Source organism: Papilio machaon, chromosome 11 (assembly GCF_912999745.1).
Source record: "Papilio machaon chromosome 11, ilPapMach1.1, whole genome shotgun sequence".
NCBI lineage: Eukaryota > Metazoa > Arthropoda > Insecta > Lepidoptera > Papilionidae > Papilio > Papilio machaon.
In genome coordinates this window covers 896710-915404 of record NC_059996.1, presented here as the reverse complement: position 1 = coordinate 915404, position 18695 = coordinate 896710, and the positions used below count along the sequence as shown (strand labels likewise).

Sequence of the window (18695 nt, the reverse complement as noted above, 5' to 3'; positions counted from 1 at the left end):
AAAAGCATAATATACAGGAAAATATAACAATACCATGAATTCTATGAATTCAAATCAAATATATTTAGTTATTACTTCACTTGGAATGTTATTTGATATTATACTAAACTAGCTACGGATCCACCTACAAGAAAAAATGTATTATAATAAAAGTTAGTAATTACTTAAAAAAAAAATGATGCAAATTCGAAACCATTCAAATCCAATCCCAGGTAAACTACTCTATGTGACGTATGATCTAGACAGCCGATGATTTGATGAGGTCTGTGGGGGTGAGATGTCGCGGGGTGCGCGGTGCGCGGGTGAGGCGTACTTACTGAAGCGCCGCATGAGATTGCCGGCGAAGGAGGGCGGGGGCGCCGGTCCCGCCGACTGGCGCTTCCTCGCCTCGCGCGCCGCCTCCTGCCGGTACTTTATGTTGGGCACCGACAGCAGCCTCTGCTCCCTTTGCTCCCGCCCCTCCTCTTTCTTCTTACTTTTCTGCCGTGGAGGTCTCGTCGGTTTGCCGTCCTCATCGAACAATGGAAGGTTGTCGGGCCGTGAAACTTTTTCTTCCTCCAGCTTGGATGGCGAAAGATCGGGCGTTATTTCATTGTTATCCTTATCCTGCCACCTCTCCTGCAGTTCCTTGTGCATCCGATCGTAGACATCAGACGATCTTTTCTCTTGCAACTCCTTGTGCATTCTTTCGAAGACGTCGGAGCAAACTCTCAGAGGCGAGGAGAGATCTTTGTCCTCCTCGGTGGCTTCGGTGGCTTTTTCGATCACCTCCGGATTTTCCACATTGGATTCAGGGGTGGGGTCTGATTTTTCGACTGGATCGCAGTAAAATTGCGAATTTCCCTTTTCTTCATCCACATTGTTTTCCGGCGGAACGGTGAAGGCAGATTTGAACTTGAGATCTACTTTAGAGAGCTGGCGTTTGAGGTTGAAAGTTTTCCACGAGGTGGACCTTCTTCGGGTGTCGAGTTTGCGGTCGTCGTGGTCGTCGGGGGCGGGGCCTGCGGGGGCGGGGGCGAGGGCGGGGTCGGGGCTGGCGGCCGGCGACGCGTGCGTCTCCTCCAGCTTCGGGGATACAGGGCGGGTATCAGTTTGGGGTCGGGTTTAGCGCGACTACTTCTCTTGAGGTCACAGCACTACGGGGAGTGGGTTCTCTATACCTAATGTTATAGTCGAAGTCAACGATTCCATACCGCGGGAGACCGTCGTTATATTTTATAGAAATTTTATGGAATAGTCGACGATTGTGAGCGGCTCGTATGTGAATTAATGTGCAAAGAAATATAATATCATTTTCGTTCGTAGTTCGGTGAGTGGAATGGTACAACTCTGTGAATATCATAAAATCTTATCAAGTAAAGGGACGAAGGGTTTACTAATACATCGATACGTGTCAAGAGAAAGTGAAGACAGGCAAGTAAAGATCTAACGATGCCATGCCATGGTGCTACTCGGAGAAGCCGGGGGTAGCCGCTAATTAAAAGTTCTCATAACAAAAATCAACAAACAAAAATAATTAGGAGTCGGTCGAGGTCGACCGATGCAAATTATATAAAAATTGAAATAAAATCGCAAATGAAAACTAATGTGAAAAATTTTATCCGATCGTCGTTCGTGTCAACCGTCATTTGGCGGTCGTGGTGGTAAGTGTTAACATAGTGGGGGGTTTGGGGCTGGCGTGTGGGGGCGGTACCTGGTCCAGCGAGGGCGAGCGCTGCCGGTCGTGGGGGCGCGCGCCGGGTTCGGGCAGATAGAGCGCGTGCGGCGGCAGCGCGGCCACCACGCAGCGTCGGAACATGTCCACCACCACCACGCCGCGCTCGCCGCCCCACGCCATGCTACATCATGTGACCATTTAGAAGTATACCTCAACTAAACGACGATTTTTTGAGGTTGTGGGTTTTCCCGGTAGCGAGCTAGAAGCTTCAGTGACGTGTACTCACAGTCCGTATGAGGAGTTAATAGTGAGCGTGGTGACGGGGTGTGGGGGGCCGAGCTGCAGCGCGGCCAGTGCTGGCTGGAAGCCGGGCGCGCGCCGCGACCCGCCCGTGCCCGCGCCGCCCCGCACGCGCAATGCTCCCCCAGCCCATACACCACCACAAGACTGGAACATGCGGATGTTATAAATTTCTATAGGTTTATGTTGCAAGTATTTCTAACGTCAATTACGCCACAAGTTATTTAATTAGGGGGGGGGGGGGGGGGGAAACAAAGGACAAATAACCTTGCAAATATGTTTTTTTTATATAAATATAATAAAACGGAGTGACTGTATGAATATCAAAAAAATTATATTTCGCACAAATGATGTATTTATGTTGATGAAAACGAAACGAACGACTGGGCTGACTTTGACGGGAAGGTAGGTGATGTGTGCGGGCATAGGCTACTTTTTATTAAGCCTATTATTATGCGGTGACGAACTCGCGGGCGATTGCTAGACAAATATGAAAACGAATTTTCAACCACTTTAATAACAAATCCAAATTAAACATTGTAAACGTAATTATTTTCTCAAATTAAGTAAAATGTCTTAATATGGAAACACTGGGTACAAGTTGCGGATTGTATAAACTATTCAACCTTCTTACCTTCCTGCCCTCCCCCTCTGCGCTGTCTCCGCCGCGGCTGAAGGAGGCGGACCGGCTGCCCTCCGGCTCCGGAGACGTCTCCTCTTCTAACGTGTCTGTTATTACTGGAATTTCTAACACCTGGAGCAAAAAAAACAAAGGTAAGAAAGTAGCCAACAGTAAAAAATTTAACTAGAAGATGTCTAGGTTGCAAAGGTCTACTGAAAAAAAAAACAACGCCCATGCAAAGATGATGATCCAAAGGAGAAGCTAATATTAATAGCGAATTTGGGCAATGGATTATTTATTAGTCAATCTGTGAGTGTAATGAGCACTGCGGTGAGTGACTCACGTGAGTCTCGGCGGTGGTCTCCGCCTTGCGGAACTTGAAGAGCACGACATGTCCGTGCGGCAGCGCCACGCTCAGCCGCCGCGACTCCGCACACAGCGCCACCTGCTGGATGCTCAACGTCCCCTCCTCCTCCCACCCGCCACGTCGCTCGAACACTGACAAATATTCACTCACTCACTAATTCATTGATACTAGGCGCTAAATTATGGAATCATATATGTTGATTTTGGCTGTGAAAAGTGTTTTTAAGTCACTCATATTGAGGAATTTGATAATAAAAATATTTCAGTATTGGTATTTTTTTTTAGATTTTATTAACAAAGCTAGATTATAATTCAGAAAAATTACCTTTAGAACATTTTAACTTGTATAAAATTTGTAAAGTCCCCGCACTCGCGTCCCAGAACTTAACGCTGCCGTCTGCGTGTCTGGAACATTACAATTGTTTATTATAGTCTCATGCGGTGTTGTTATTTTATATAATTATAGGAAATTAAAAAAAAAACATGTCTCACAAATTAATCGTTTAAAATAAAAAGCTAATTATTAAATATAACTGCATACATTCAAAAATTACTGAACTGATGTGTAAAATTCTTTCATCAATAAAAAACTGGTTTACAGCGCACACGTAGGCTATATTTACCAAAGAAAAAAATATATATTTGTAGTAATTTAGAGACGTGCGTACCCTGTGAGTATGATCTCGCTGTATGAGCAGGAGGCGGGCGCCCACTCGCCGCCGTTGATGGGCCACAGCTTCTCGCTAAAGCCCGCCACCTTCTTGTTGCCTTGCCGACCCACTGAGTAGAACGCGGGGATCTGGAAGTCGAGAAAGGGTTTTCTTTTTTTACTTAATTAAACATTCAAAATTATTAGTGACCAGATTGATCTCTTAATTAATATACAAACTATCAAAGAGGTCGAATACGTCAACAATAAGTTTACTTTGGGTTTCAATTTTCTCTTTGTACGTATACTAAATGTTGTACATTTACAAGTTTTATAAGCTAATGGGGACTTACCAAGTCAGAGGGGCAGTCTGCGAAGTATGAACAACAGGTGACGGGTGACTCGTGTATGTCCATAGGGTAGGGGTTCTCGAAGCACGGGTACCCGGGAGACAGCAGGTCGATCACCACCAGGTCGTTCTGGAGAAGGACCACGATCGCGTAAGGCTCTTGATAGTCTAAAACATACAATTTATACAACTATCAGTCTTATATTTTCAAAGTTCAGTAGTTTTACAAGAATTAATCTTGAGGAATTGGAGATTTGATGATCAGAAAACCAGTGAGATTTGGTCTTAGTCACACTTTAAGTTATTAGTTCTTAGTATTACAGTATACTGAATCAAATCGCTAATACATCTGGTTAACATAAAACACTCACCAGCAGCGTGCGGGCTCTCGCACAGTGTGACGAAGTCGACAACGCTATGCTCCATCTCTAGCACAGTGGTGCTTTTCCCGTTGAGCACGGTGACGCTGTGTGTGCGCCCCGCTTTATCCGTGGGCAGCCCTCCAGAAAAGATCACCAGACTTTCACTGGAAACAACACCCTTACACATTAACAAAATACATCGGGATAGGAGCTTCTAGATGTTAAAGACGAGGTTTTAATATTAGCCCTTGAGGAGATTTCAATATGTAAGTACATCTCACGTAACTCTTTCTCACCTTAAGTGTGTCTTTAATTCTTATTTAAAACAAAAAAGGCAGAGTATAATTGACTAATAATGAGAATTTAATATGCGGACCTACCCTGATCTCGATGTTTTCCATTCCAATCTGTGTATAGGTTTGCAAGGTTCCAGTTTTCCATCTTTATTCGCTTTAGCTGAAATTAAACGTAAAATGTGTTTGATTATCCGTTCTGTAAGTCAGGAAATATAAATTTAACTGTGACAAAATTGTCTATCTACATATAGAAACTGCTATTGGTGATATTACATCGTTTCCTATTAAATTCTATATTCGACTATACAGATATAATAGGATAAGATCTGTACTCTATGAAATTAATTTCTCTGTCTATTCGTCTGAACTCTAAAAATTTTACTGGTAGTGCTTACCATGTGGGTATGTGACAGTGGATGGCCGCGGTGCTCTCGTGGTCCATGTGGCGAGCGCGCCGTCAGCGTGCGCGGTCATGAGCTTGCCGTCGTGCTGCCAAGCGGCGGCGCGCACGTCTGGCGCCCCTACCCCTGCGCCCGCCAGACCCCCGCGCCATTCAACCGCGCGCGCCCGCAGATCCCACACAACTATAAGACCTGACTCGAACGCTATTAGCAGCTGGAAACAAAACATAAAAAAAATCAATCGTAAAAAGTTCAATTTTATTTATGACATTCTACTCTCCACCCTTCTATAAAATCTTAAGTAACACATAATTGAAATACCTATTGAAGTGTTAGTTATAAAAGAACTCTTTAAGCTAAACTATTCATCACTTTTATCCTTGTAATTTTCGTGTATAAAGTTTTAATAAAAAAAAAAATACTGTTCCATCCATAATCCATTTTATAATTCATAATGTGAACCTCTTAACTTATTCGTTTTCCGATGTAAATATGGTATAAAAATTGCAATATAAAAATGTCGACTTTCAAATATGTACATTGAAAAATATTTCTCAACATAAAATACGTAAAATAACTTAATTAGGGATGCTCACAACATCACACAAGTTCGCGCAAGTCTTCGTCAAAGAGACGAAAATAAAACATGGCGGAAATTTTTTACAGAAAAGCGCAAAAAAAATGGCAAAAGAAGTTCATTTGAGCGAGCAGCAAGCTTGTTAATGAAATTTCAAAAGCTCAGAAAACCAACAAACGACCTTCATAATGTCGGTCTTGTGCACCCAAGTTCGTTTTATTATTTTACTAATTTTATAAGTGACAATATTTAGATGGATGGATGTATGTTTATTAGAAAGTATCTCCAGAACGGATTAACGGATATCGATAAAATTTGGCATAAACATAGAACATAGAGTTAAAGAACACAAAGACTACTTATTAAGTTTCTAAAGCTCCGCGCGTACGGAGTCGCTAACGACAGCTAGTATTTCCATTTGTTAGTAGAGTTAGACATAAAAAAGATAGATCATGTGAAGGATAACATAAGCGAGAAAGCAGTGTTGGAGTGACGACGGTGGTAGTTGAAGGCTGTGGAAGTGATAACAGAAATAAAAAAAAATAAAAGAAATTAAGTATTCAAGTGCTTTCTTTTAAAATAATTGAAATACACGTAGGTTTAGAAATAAGTAAAGTATTATTAACACTACTCACTTTGCTAGCATCGAGTGGGTTCTCACTGATGGCTACCACGGAGCCCGGGTGGTTCGGCCTCGTCCTGAAACAATAATATAACGATGCAAGATTAACATTACCTACCAATCTAACTAGTGTCCTTAATATCTTTGATGTGCAATTATTTCTAGATAGTTCGGTACATCTTGATGCGCGGTGCGATGCACCTGTTCTTGCCGTTCAGAATTGTAAATTTTACTTTAAGTACAATCAGCTGCACAAATATATTAAAAAAGTTTAGAAACTTGTATATGTCTACTTCGTCAAGACTCAGGAAGCATACGAACTTATTCGTGCATACGTACATTTAAAACCAATAGCGTATACATAATTCTGAAGCTTTGTAAATGTTGGTACATTTGTACCAAAGCATATTCTTATCTGTTGTTTTTTTAAGAAAATGAAAGGGATGGTAATATAATAGTACAAGTGCTTCGGGTTAGGAAACTCACGATTACTTCAGACTATTTCAATGAATCTCTGCGACATCAAAGCCGTAGAATTTTCTAGTCGAGTTGAGAACCTTCAAAAGTAGTATGAACTTAACGTTTATTTATGACTAGACCTTTTGTATCAGACAAGTCTTTTTTGGTCTTAATAAATAATAATTATATTGATGTTCAAGTAAATTTATTCAGAGTTTATTTATTCACAAGACATAGCCATTAGTGGGGCAATGATCTAAAAACGATTATGTAAATCCGACGTTGTGAGTGTCGCGGCAGGCCGGCGCCACTTGTTGCGACGCAGTGCCACCCCCAGGGTGAGAGGTGGGGGTATTCTTAAACTGACCTATAGTTACTATGTGAATAAACAGTAATGTATAAAAAGGTAATTTCTCTGTGCGTTAGTTAAGTTAAATCGGGATGGCGTTTCCCAATAACTATTGCGCTTTGAAATTATTTGTCTCAAAAACAAATTTAATACATACTAGCTTTTACCCGCGACTCCGTCCGCGCGGAAAAAAAAATAAAAAACGGGGAAAAAATTATCCTATGTCCGTTTCCTGGTTCTAAGCTACCTCCCCATTAATTTTCAGCTAAATCAGTTCGATCGATCTTGAGTTATAAATAGTGTAACTAACACGACTTTTGTAAAAAAAACATTGGTCTTATTCATGTAGGTACGGTTCGTATATTTGTAATTAATGATAATAAATGTATGGAGCGATTTTTTTCTATTATGCAGGGGTGACTGTCATTTGATCACAGATAAAAAAATCATAAAGCTGTTCAATCTTATTCACTGTTCGCAAGAATGAAATAAATCAGACAATCGTGGCGGTGACCTCATTGAGGCGGTATAGCGTGAGGTTTGAGGGGTGAGGGTTGCGGGGTTATGAGGGTGAGAGTTAATCGTTTGTGAAACGACGATAGTGATTCACTGTCAGGACGCGTCCACATCGAGAAGTTATTAAAGATGTCACAGAAATTACGCGTCATCATCTTATATATAAAATTCTCGTGTCACAATGTTCGTTCCCGTACTCTTCCGAAACGGCTTGACCGATTCTCATGAAATTTTTTGAGCATATTCAGTAGGTCTGAGAATCGGCCAACATCTATTTTTCATACCGCTATTAAGCTTTTTTTTAACTGCGCGCGGACGGAGTCGCGGGCGACAGCTAGTTTTCTTATAGAAATATATTGCAAACTTAATGCAATTGTCATATTGCTATCCCTTTCATTATCTTCAATAAAAGAGAGACAACAATATGTATTAGAACAAGTATGGCAGAAGTCTTATGGTTAATAAGCCTTAAACCCTTGTCGTTTTATTATTTATATAAATTGTAAAATATTGATGATTACTTATTTCATCACATCTTTCATCAGTTATTTTCACATAAATATGTAATTCTTCATCTTTTGTTATCTATCTATATATATAAAAGAAAGTCGTGTTAGTTACACCATTTATAACTCAAGAACGGCTGAATCGATTTGACTGAAAATTGGTGGGCAGGTAGTTTAGCACCGGGAAACGGACATAGGATAATTTTTACCCCGTTTTCTATTTCTTTTCCGAGCGGACGGAGTCGCGGGTAAAAACTAGTCTATAATATATGGAAATAGTTTTGAAAAATTATACCTGACTGACTTTAGTAATGTCATAATATTTTTTTTTTAAATTTCGAATTGACTTTTGTTTCATTCATATTGTTATCACGTAAAATACATTAACAAGAGTAGGACTCGTGATTAATGCTTGAATTTAATACAAAGTATGACAGAAGTATCATGTTTATTACTTAACAAAGTACGTGTAAGTGAAAATAAACAAGAGTATAAGGTACTAAAAGCTCTGAGACAATGCTAAATGAGTTACACGAGTTTAAAACCGAGCGAGTGTTGTAAGACACTTCGCTCAACTCGGCGCGAAACGCGCTTTATAAAGTATCCCTTTTTTACAAGTACCCCTCTGTTTTTGTCAAATGTTTTAGTACCATTTTGCTTAATGTAAGAGACGTGAAACGGTTCTTTATGTAAGAACTTTTCCGTGGGTGATGAATGGAATACATGTACAAAAATATATAGCTATTTATCACAGTTGTTTGGCATTTGTTTCTCCATATAGTTAAAAAAAAAAACTAGCATTCGTTTCCTGGACGCAAATTTGTTGTTTTTTTATTACTTTTTTTATAAGATACTAGCTGTCGCCCGCGACTCCGTCCGCGCGCAGTTAAAAAAAAAAACAAAATGAAAAATAGATAATAATAATAATAATAATACTTTATTTAAACAAAAAACACTTATACATATTACATCAGATGTTGGCCGATTCTCAGACCTACTGAATATGCTCACAAAATTTCATGAGAATCGGTCAAGCCGTTTCGGAGGAGTACGGTGACGAAAACTGTGACACGAGAATTTTATATATTAGATTGTAGATGGCAAAGGGTAGGAACAACGGGAGGATTAACGACGCCCATAGACACGAGAGGAACTACAGATGCGTTGCCGGGTTTTGAGTATACACTCGTTGAAAGACTTAAGTCGTACTGATATAAAATATCAGGTCCATACTAAGAAGACTTATATAGATATAAAGGCAAAGGCATTTTAAAAACGTGAAAGATTTTGTATATTACCATATTTGATCTGCACATTAGGTATACCTATATAATAAAACGTATATCTACTCTACAATTCAGAGGATTCACTGCCAAATTGCGCTGTATTCAAATCTCATGCCATCATTTACCTTTTGTATATTTTCTTTTAAAAAGATTTACCTTATATTTCGTAGTCATATGGAAAAGTTTCCAAGGAGAAAAGGTAAGTTAACTTTTTATTGTTAAAAAATAATAAAGAAAATGAAAGTAAAATTACGTTTTCAATGAATATAAATTTCTTTTCTATTTATATATAAAATTTTCGTTTACAAAGTTACAATATTTAAAGCTATGGACTTTTCTGTATTAAGAAAAGTTTGTAACACTGATACCGTACATAAAATTTGTGGGTAGATGTAAAATTTTCATATAATGGAGATCATTATAACGCGGCCTGCGGCGTGTCGACACAATGCGGGTAGTACATTTGTGCGGCGTAACGAAATTCCGCCATTTTACGTTCCTAACTTTTGGAAACGGTTCCACGATGCATCGCGTTTTTTAATTAAATTATATTTAATTAAAAAGAGCCCTGTTTTTGTTCTATTTGAAATTCCATAAAGATGTTTTCTTCTCATAGATTATACATACAAAATAAAACACGCAGAGTATAAAAATTCTTCTAATAAAGGACTGTTTGAAAACATTTATTTATTTTTATATCTCTTTCTATCTTTTCTATAATAATGTTCTATTTCGAACAGAAAAAGCGGTAAATTGACAGTACGACAATCAGTTGTCGGAAGGATGGCGGGAACTCCATGGCTAACAGCTCCATAGAAACAAGATGGCGGCGGGACTCGGAAACGGCGGGAAATGTCGGAAGTGGCGGGAAACTTATTGTCTCGCGCGCCGCTTATCGAAGTTGAGATGTCTTGTTCATTCATATAAACTTTAATACTTATAATTTTGAACATATTGTGGCACTATAGCTTTCAACTCACACTAGCACACTGCTATAGAAACATATTTTTGTCCCTCTCATTCTCTTCTCAAAAACAGAGATAGCTATATATATTTACTACATATCATGTGTCTAAATTTGTTTTGTTTGATTTAAATCTATACATATCTATATCTATACAACAATATTGACGTATCTGTGTGTAATATTGAGAAAAAATAATATTTCGCGAACAAGATGTATTTGCGTTGCTTACATCGACAATCCAGTTTTTGAAAATTTTTGTTTGTCTGTCTGTCCGCAAATCTGCCTTTGTTCCGGGTAATCTCCAAAACGGTTTGCCCGATTTTGACGGGACTTTGACGTAAAGGTAGCCGATACATGCGAGAATATTATAAGGTACTTTTTAATTTAAGTCGGCGCTGACGAAGTCGCGCGCGACCGCTAATTTATAAAGATGAAAAGTATATTATTATCTTAAAATTGAAAGAGGTATAACGTTTGGTGTCAAAACATTCGTTACAGAGAAGATAATAAAGCATTCAAATGGTAAACAACGCGATTGGAATATAAAACAGGCAATTTCTCGGTTCAAATAACATCAAAAGATTTCTGTGGCGTGGTTACAATCAGTCGGCTATGTTAGATGTATGCCTATTTCCAATTCAGTAACCGTACTCTGCCATTTATATTTATTTTGAGATATTTATACAGATAGTATTTATCTACAGTATATATATTAATCTTTATTGTATACCTACTAAAACAAATTATGTTATAATTTAAACAATATATGTGTAATTGAAGCTCTTATACATCTTCAATTAAATTTCTTTCATAATATCTTTGTTTTTAAACGTGTTTGTTATTATACATCTTTATTTAAATTTCTTTCATAATATCTTTGTTTTTAAACGTTTTTGTTATCTGTGGTGACAACACTGCAAGATGTCACTTTATAAAAGAAAAAACGCTACGCCACGCGGGTTTCTGAATTATCTAATAGTAAAATATCAAACTGTTAAACCTAATTAAAAACGCCAGGAAGCAATAGCTTTAATGTTGTTTCTCTTTTCAGGTTGGTTGTGTGTGGAGTTATGTTTTTTGTTTTTCTTGTAATTGTATATTATTTAGATTTTATATTAATAAAAAATTCTCTTTTCAGAGCAACACTTACAGTTATTGTTTTATTTGTTTAACGTAATAAAAATAACATATTACAAAACAACATTATTGATAGCTGTTGTAAACCATGGAAAAATTAAGATTTGAATTTGTCGTAAAACAAAGTGAAGACCCGAAAACAAACGTGATATGCATAACCTCAATTACGGACACCGACAAAAACATGTACTTAATTCCGGACAAATTTCAACCGGCAAAACTACATGAAGAGATTATAAAGACTCAAACTTTTCAAAAAGTAAAATGTACTTTGCAAAAAAGACATGAGAGAAGACATGTGTGGATTTCATTAACACAAGATTTACGTAACTCGTATATGGATGGAGATGGAAACATGCAATTCAAAGGATATTTGTTAGAACAAATTACATCACAAACAGAACAACAAACGTCAGCAGAAGCCCTTTCAAGAGTTTTAGAAAATTTTACTGAATTGAAGAAGCAATCTAAACAGCCCAATTTGAAGGAATTATGTGAAAAGTTTGTAATAGAGAAATTTACTAAAAAAACATCAAGTGTAACGCAATGGATGGTCATCTTTGAAGCTGAATGTACTCGTATAGGTATAGATGAAGATATTCAAAAAATTCAAGTATTTAGGTTATTTTTGGATGATTCTTGTCAAGACTGGTATAATTCAATGCTTATAAAATATACAGTTAATTCAGAATGGTGTATTTGGAAAAAAAACTTTTGTGAAACATATGTAAACATAGGCTGGACACCCATAAGGTATGCTTTCTCATTTAAATACAGGCAAGGTTCATTATTAGAATATGCTTTAAAGAAAGAAAGGCTTTTGTTAGAGATAAACAAATCAATAGATAAACATACTTTAATTGATTTAATTGTAACTGGGTTACCTAATTTTGTAGCAGATGAGATTGATAGAAATAATTTACAAGAGACTGAGGATTTATTTAGTAGTATTCGAGGCTTAGAATATTTAATTAATAGAAGAATTGTATGGACAAGGGATATAGATTCAGGTAGTAAAATTAAAGAAAAAAGTTTGAAAGACCGACCATGTAGAATCTGTGAAAAAGAAAAAAAAGGTACTCGCTATCATCCAGAATCAGTATGTTGGTTTAAAAATAGAGATAGTGATCGGTTAAAGAAAGAGCCAATTAGAAGTGTTAATAATTCTGAATTAGAAATGAGTTTAAATGAAATAGATCCAAAAAACTAATAATTCCACCATTAATCAAAATTAATTTAAGAATAAATGATTGCATAGAAACATTGGGTGTTTATGACTCAGGATCAAATGTAAGTTTAATTAATTCAAGATTATTATTGTTAAAAAATTATCCAAATGAAAATAGTAATCAGGCTAATTTAAAGACGATTAATGGTGTAAAAAAGTCTATAGGAATAGTAACATTAAAAATAAAGATTTTTCAAATAGAAAAGAATATGAATATTTTTGTCATAGATGATCAAAATTTTGACTATGATTTCTTGGTTGGATTGGATTGCATTGAATCTTTTGGACTGATTCAAAACGAAAAGTTAGAAATAACACAAAACATAAATAAAGAAATGGAACAAATTAATGAAAATATTTCTGGTTTTACAGGTGTCAAAATAAAAAACAAACAAAAGTTCATTGATGAAAACAGTGAGAAGTGTCAGGTAAACTTTAATGAACATATAGAAACTTCCTTATTCAACATTTCAGTAAACCATCTAGATTTTGAACAACAGTCAAAAATAGATGAATTAATAAATAAATATAAATCACTATTTGCAAAAGATAAATATGATGTAGGGTCGGTGAAAGGCTATGAAGCACATATTGATTTATTGGTCGACACATATTGTAGCAAAAGACCGTACAGGTGCAATTTTGAAGATAAAAAAGAAATAGAATTGCAAGTTTCAAAATTATTAAAAAAAAAATTGATTGAAGAATCATATAGTCCCTTTGCAGCTCCGGTAACATTAGCCTATAAGAAAGAGGAAGGAAGAAAATCAAGATTATGCATAGATTTTCGTGATTTGAACAAAATAGTGGTACCTCAATCCCACCCATTTCCACTTATAGAGGATTTAATGATCAAAACAAGAAATTGTAAATTTTTCTCAACATTAGACATAAATTCCGCATTTTGGTCTATACCTTTAAAAGTAGAAGATAGAATGAAAACAGTGTTTGTCACTCAAGAAAACCATTTTCAATGGACTTGTCTCCCTTTTGGTTTAAAGACATCGCCAGCAATTTTTCAAAGAATACTAACTAATATTATCAGAAAACACAAATTATCTAATTTTACAGTAAATTTCATTGATGACATTTTAGTATTTTCCGAGACATTCATGGAACACATTAAACACTTATCATTATTGTTGGAGGCAATTTCAAAGGAGGGTTTTAGGTTGAAATTCTCAAAATGTAATTTTGCACAGGATTCTGTAAAATACTTAGGCCACGTAATTCAAAATAACACAGTTACTCCACTGAAGGATAATTTAGTAGCTATAAAAGATTTTCCTGTTCCAAAAACTAAGAAAAATATTCGACAGTTTTTGGGTAAAATAAATTTCTATGGAAAATACATTCCCAATTTATCAATTATATTAGATCCTTTACACAATCTGTTAAGAAAGGATCAAAAATTTACCTGGACTGAAAAATGTCAAGAGTCTTTTGATACAATAAAGAAATTGCTTTGCTTAAAACCTATTTTAGAAATATTTGATCCGGACTTACCTATACATATATATACTGATGCTAGCATACAAGGTATAGGGGCTATTTTGAAACAACCACAAGTTGATGGAGAAGAAAAGCCGTGTGCGTATTTTTCGAAGAAACTTAATGATAGCCAGAAGCGAAAAAAAGCCATTTATCTGGAATGTCTAGCAATAAAAGAAGCCATAAAATATTGGCAACATTGGCTCATAGGAAAAAAATTTAAAGTGTTCTCCGACCATAAACCTCTAGAAAAACTGAATATTAAAGCAAGAACAGACGAAGAGTTAGGAGACCTCACATATTATTTATCACAATTCAATTTTGAAATAATATACTCACCGGGAAAAGACAATGTAGAAGCAGATAGTTTAAGTAGAAACCCTGTATTAGAATCACATGAAAATCAGGAAGAGGTTTTAAAAATTGTGAATATTATTAAATTGGAAGATATTCAAAGTGATCAAGATAAAAATGAAGACATAAAATTATATAAAAACAAATTAATACAAAAAAATAACATATATTTCAAAAAAATTGGAAAAAAAGAGAAAATTATACTTACTGAAGAATTTAGTAAAAAATTAATAAAGGATGTACATTATACATACTGCCACTTAGGAGTGAAACAAACAGAAAATAAAATCAAACCATTCTATGCAGCAAATAATTTAACACTTAATATTAAAAAAATCTGTGAAAATTGTGAAATATGCATAAAAAATAAGTCTAGAACAAAATTTAAAAATGGTTTGATGTCACATCTGGGTCCTGCTACTCGTCCTTATGAGATAGTATCTATAGATACCATTGGTGGATTTGGTGGTTCCCGCTCTACCAAAACATATCTACATCTTCTGGTAGACCATTTCACCAGATATGCCCACATATTAACATCAAAAACTCAAAACGCAGATGATTTTATAAAGCTTATAAAAAAAGTTATAACTGAAAATAAAATTGGAATCATTCTATCAGATCAATATCCCGGAATAAATTCAAAAGAATTCAAAAATTTTTTGAAAGTCCAAAACATACCTATTATCTTCACCGCAGTAAATGCACCCTTTTCAAATGGTCTTAATGAACGGTTGAATCAAACACTAGTAAACAAAATCAGATGTAAAATTAATGAAAAAAATAATAAAATAGCATGGACAACTATCGCCCATGAATGTACCCAAAGATATAATGAAACTGAACACTCAGTGACTGGATTTTCCCCAATATATTTAATGGAAGGAAAAATAAATAATATTTTACCAGAGGAATTGAAAGAAAATATAACACAAAATAATTTATTACTAGATAGAAAAACAGCTTTGGAAAGAACCATAAAATCACATAATTATAATAAACATCGATTCGACAAGAACAGAAACAATATCCAGTTAAAAGTAGGAGATTTTGTATATGTGGAAAATGGAAACCGCTTAAATAGAAAAAAACTAGATGAAATAAAAATTGGACCTTATAAAATTTTAGAAAAATTATCGGACTCAATTTATAAGATTAATACAGGATACAAAAAATTTGAATCTAACTTATTCCATATTACAAAACTTATACCGGTATCTGAAGAATTTTAAGGGGGGGGGGAGATGTAATTGAAGCTCTTATACATCTTCAATTAAATTTCTTTCATAATATCTTTGTTTTTAAACGTGTTTGTTATTATACATCTTTATTTAAATTTCTTTCATAATATCTTTGTTTTTAAACGTTTTTGTTATCTGTGGTGACAACACTGCAAGATGTCACTTTATAAAAGAAAAAACGCTACGCCACGCGGGTTTCTGAATTATCTAATAGTAAAATATCAAACTGTTAAACCTAATTAAAAACGCCAGGAAGCAATAGCTTTAATGTTGTTTCTCTTTTCAGGTTGGTTGTGTGTGGAGTTATGTTTTTTGTTTTTCTTGTAATTGTATATTATTTAGATTTTATATTAATAAAAAATTCTCTTTTCAGAGCAACACTTACAGTTATTGTTTTATTTGTTTAACGTAATAAAAATAACATATTACATATGTAATACTAGCTGTCGCCCGCGACTTCGTTCGCGCGGAATTTAAAAAGAAACTTAATAAGTAGCCTATGTGTTCCTCCAGACTATGTTCTACGTACATCAGTGCCATATGTCAAAGATCCATTGAGATGTTCCGGAGATACCTTTCCATCCATCCATCTATCCATCCAAACATTCGCATTTATAATATTAGTAAGATTTCAAAGAGTGTTAAAACGTTTATCACTTAATTTTGTAAATTTAAAACACTAAGGGTGTTTTAAATATATTTTTCCAGATGTAATCAAATTTTTTGTCACACCCTGTGTATGCTAACACCTTATGCTATAAAATAAAAACAATATTTATTATTGTAATATTCAATTTTTTAATTATCAATAAAATTTTAAAGTTTCACATAATTATATAAGATAAGTTTTTCATAATCAACGTATAATTCCGTAACTGTACTAAATATAACTTTATTTCACAATTAAAATCGTTATAACGTGCCCTGAGGATGTTATTGTGAGAGACGTCTGCTATTCGAGAGGAGGGGGATGTCCTGTCATTTGTCAACTTTAATGAGTTTCACTCCTACAGGATCTTAATTATACTGCAGTTTGAATGAGTGTTATTTATTTAAAAAATAGTAATAAATTCTTCATTACAATAATATGAGAGAGCATTATTCATGATGGATTGATATATGTCAAAATACTAGCTGTCGCTGCAACTCCGTCCTTGCGGAATTAAAAAAAAACTTAGTAGCCTATGTTTTCATCCAGGCTATGTTCTACATCTATGCAAAATTTCAACGAGATTTGCAGCCGATCTGGAGATGCCTTGTAACAAACATCCATTCATTTATTTAAACTTTCGCATTTATATTAAGATAGTGCTGATACGCATCGTAATTATGCAATGTTGCGACAAATATAAAAGAAAAAACAATCATGTGTTACAGCCTATTTGTGAAAATAGATGGCTGATTTTGAATAAGAAAGTGTTATTAGATTTATCCGACGTTCTTACGGTGAAGGAAAACATCGTGATGCAACCTGCACATATCAGAGAAGAAATTCAATGATATGTGTGAAGTCAACCCGCACTTGGCCAGTGTGGTTGACTATGACCTAGTCACCCCTAACCTGGAGTAGGCTCCGAGCCCCTCGGTGGGGATGTATAGTTAGCTGATGATGATGATGATGATGATGATTAGATTTGTATTATTCCCCGGAATGTTATAAAACTATAGTCAATTAAGTAATCAAAATCTATAAAAGATTACAAAACAACCTTTGTATAGTAAGTGATTAAATAAATTAATCACAATTTACGGAATACTGTTATACATAAAAAACTACGGAATATTAATATACATTTTTCTAAAAATAAAACTATGAAAGTGTACACAAGACAATTTGCCTAAAAGACGTGACTCAAAAGTTTTCCAGGCACGATTCTGTTGTCGTTTAAAAAGTAATTACTGTCGGGAAGTTCATCTGCATAATTTATTTAGGACAGAGAGGTCAGAGGAGTGTTTATTTTCAAACTTATTAGCGCAAAACAGAACTGTCTTTCTTTACTTCAGTTAATTGGTACTAATTTCAAACGTCGAATAATAATAAGTTTACGACATGTATCGGTTACTCTAATAGCTACTATTAGAAAGGGTTTAATTTAACTCTATACGTAAATAATAAAGAAGTTAAGCCTTTTACTGTCGTACACAGAATAGTTAATTCCACTAAAGAGAACATTTAACTATTGTTAGTGCGACAGCTAAATGGTGTTGCAAATTTTTAATTTGTATGTGTAACAACGTTATAATCTTCTATATCTATATATATAGGTATAAAAGAAAGTCGTGTTAGTTACACTATTTATAACTCAAGAACGGCTGAAACGATTTGACTGAAAATTGGTAGGCAGGTAGCTTAGAACCAGGAAACGGACATAGGATAATTTTTACCCCGTTTCCTATTTGTTTTTATTCCGCGCGGACGGAGTCGCGGGCAAAAGCTAGTTACACATAAAAGGAGACATGTTTTAGTACAAGTACACGCAAACGCCTTAATTAAAGTTTTAAATAGGTTGAGCTTACACGTGATCTGAACACAAACACATGTTCACTTTACCTAAGCGCGGTGAATACAATACGGTTCCGACGCGGACGGCCATGTTAGTCACGCTTGGCGGCCATCTTGTTCGTAACTCCATTGTCCGGTAACCGCCATTCAAACGTCAACGTGTCCGTTAGAAGGTAACAATGTTAATAACGAGAAACAGGTTTGAAAATACGAAAAAATGCATTTACCGTTCCATTATCATGAAACGAAAAGGTTAATTAAGCTTAAAGTTGATAATTATGGCACTTAATTACATTTTTACCTTATGAATTTATTGTTTAGCGTTTACTTTTTAAGCTATGTATAACTGAGTAAACATTTATTTTATGTATATTCCTATTTGTTTATATCAGATTAAGGCAGACTGCTACTCATACTGTTAGTTCGTTTGAACAGAGCTCATGTCCGGGCGCCATAT

The 18695-nt window shown here is 35.3% G+C and overlaps 2 protein-coding genes across 2 annotated transcripts in view; one reads left to right on the top strand and one right to left on the bottom strand.

Annotated features, from left to right (window-relative positions):
- The window catches only part of LOC106716126 (syntaxin-binding protein 5), a 165921-nt gene that overhangs the window by 11210 nt on the left and 136016 nt on the right, over window positions 1-18695 (bottom strand). Inside the window, exons 6-17 of the mRNA XM_045679904.1 lie at window positions 6215-6278; window positions 4997-5216; window positions 4686-4761; window positions 4315-4469; window positions 3948-4111; window positions 3614-3744; window positions 3271-3350; window positions 2923-3077; window positions 2592-2711; window positions 1944-2104; window positions 1694-1838; window positions 318-1065 (exon numbers count right to left, since the gene is read on the bottom strand). Coding sequence (XP_045535860.1) covers window positions 318-1065; window positions 1694-1838; window positions 1944-2104; window positions 2592-2711; window positions 2923-3077; window positions 3271-3350; window positions 3614-3744; window positions 3948-4111; window positions 4315-4469; window positions 4686-4761; window positions 4997-5216; window positions 6215-6278 — 2219 coding nt within the window. The remainder of the gene's footprint in view (window positions 1-317; window positions 1066-1693; window positions 1839-1943; window positions 2105-2591; window positions 2712-2922; window positions 3078-3270; window positions 3351-3613; window positions 3745-3947; window positions 4112-4314; window positions 4470-4685; window positions 4762-4996; window positions 5217-6214; window positions 6279-18695) is intronic.
- Window positions 11113-12682, top strand: LOC106709891. Its single transcript, XM_014501803.2, has 2 exons — window positions 11113-11335; window positions 11423-12682. The coding sequence occupies exon 2, from the start codon at window positions 11510-11512 to the stop codon at window positions 12629-12631; it is 1122 nt and encodes a 373-aa protein (XP_014357289.1). The 5' UTR covers window positions 11113-11335; window positions 11423-11509; the 3' UTR covers window positions 12632-12682.

What these genes read in the sequence shown, in the direction of transcription:
- LOC106709891 (XM_014501803.2), top strand. Translation starts at nt 11,510, where the DNA reads ATGGAAAAATTAAGATTTGAATTTGTCGTAAAACAAAGTGAAGACCCG.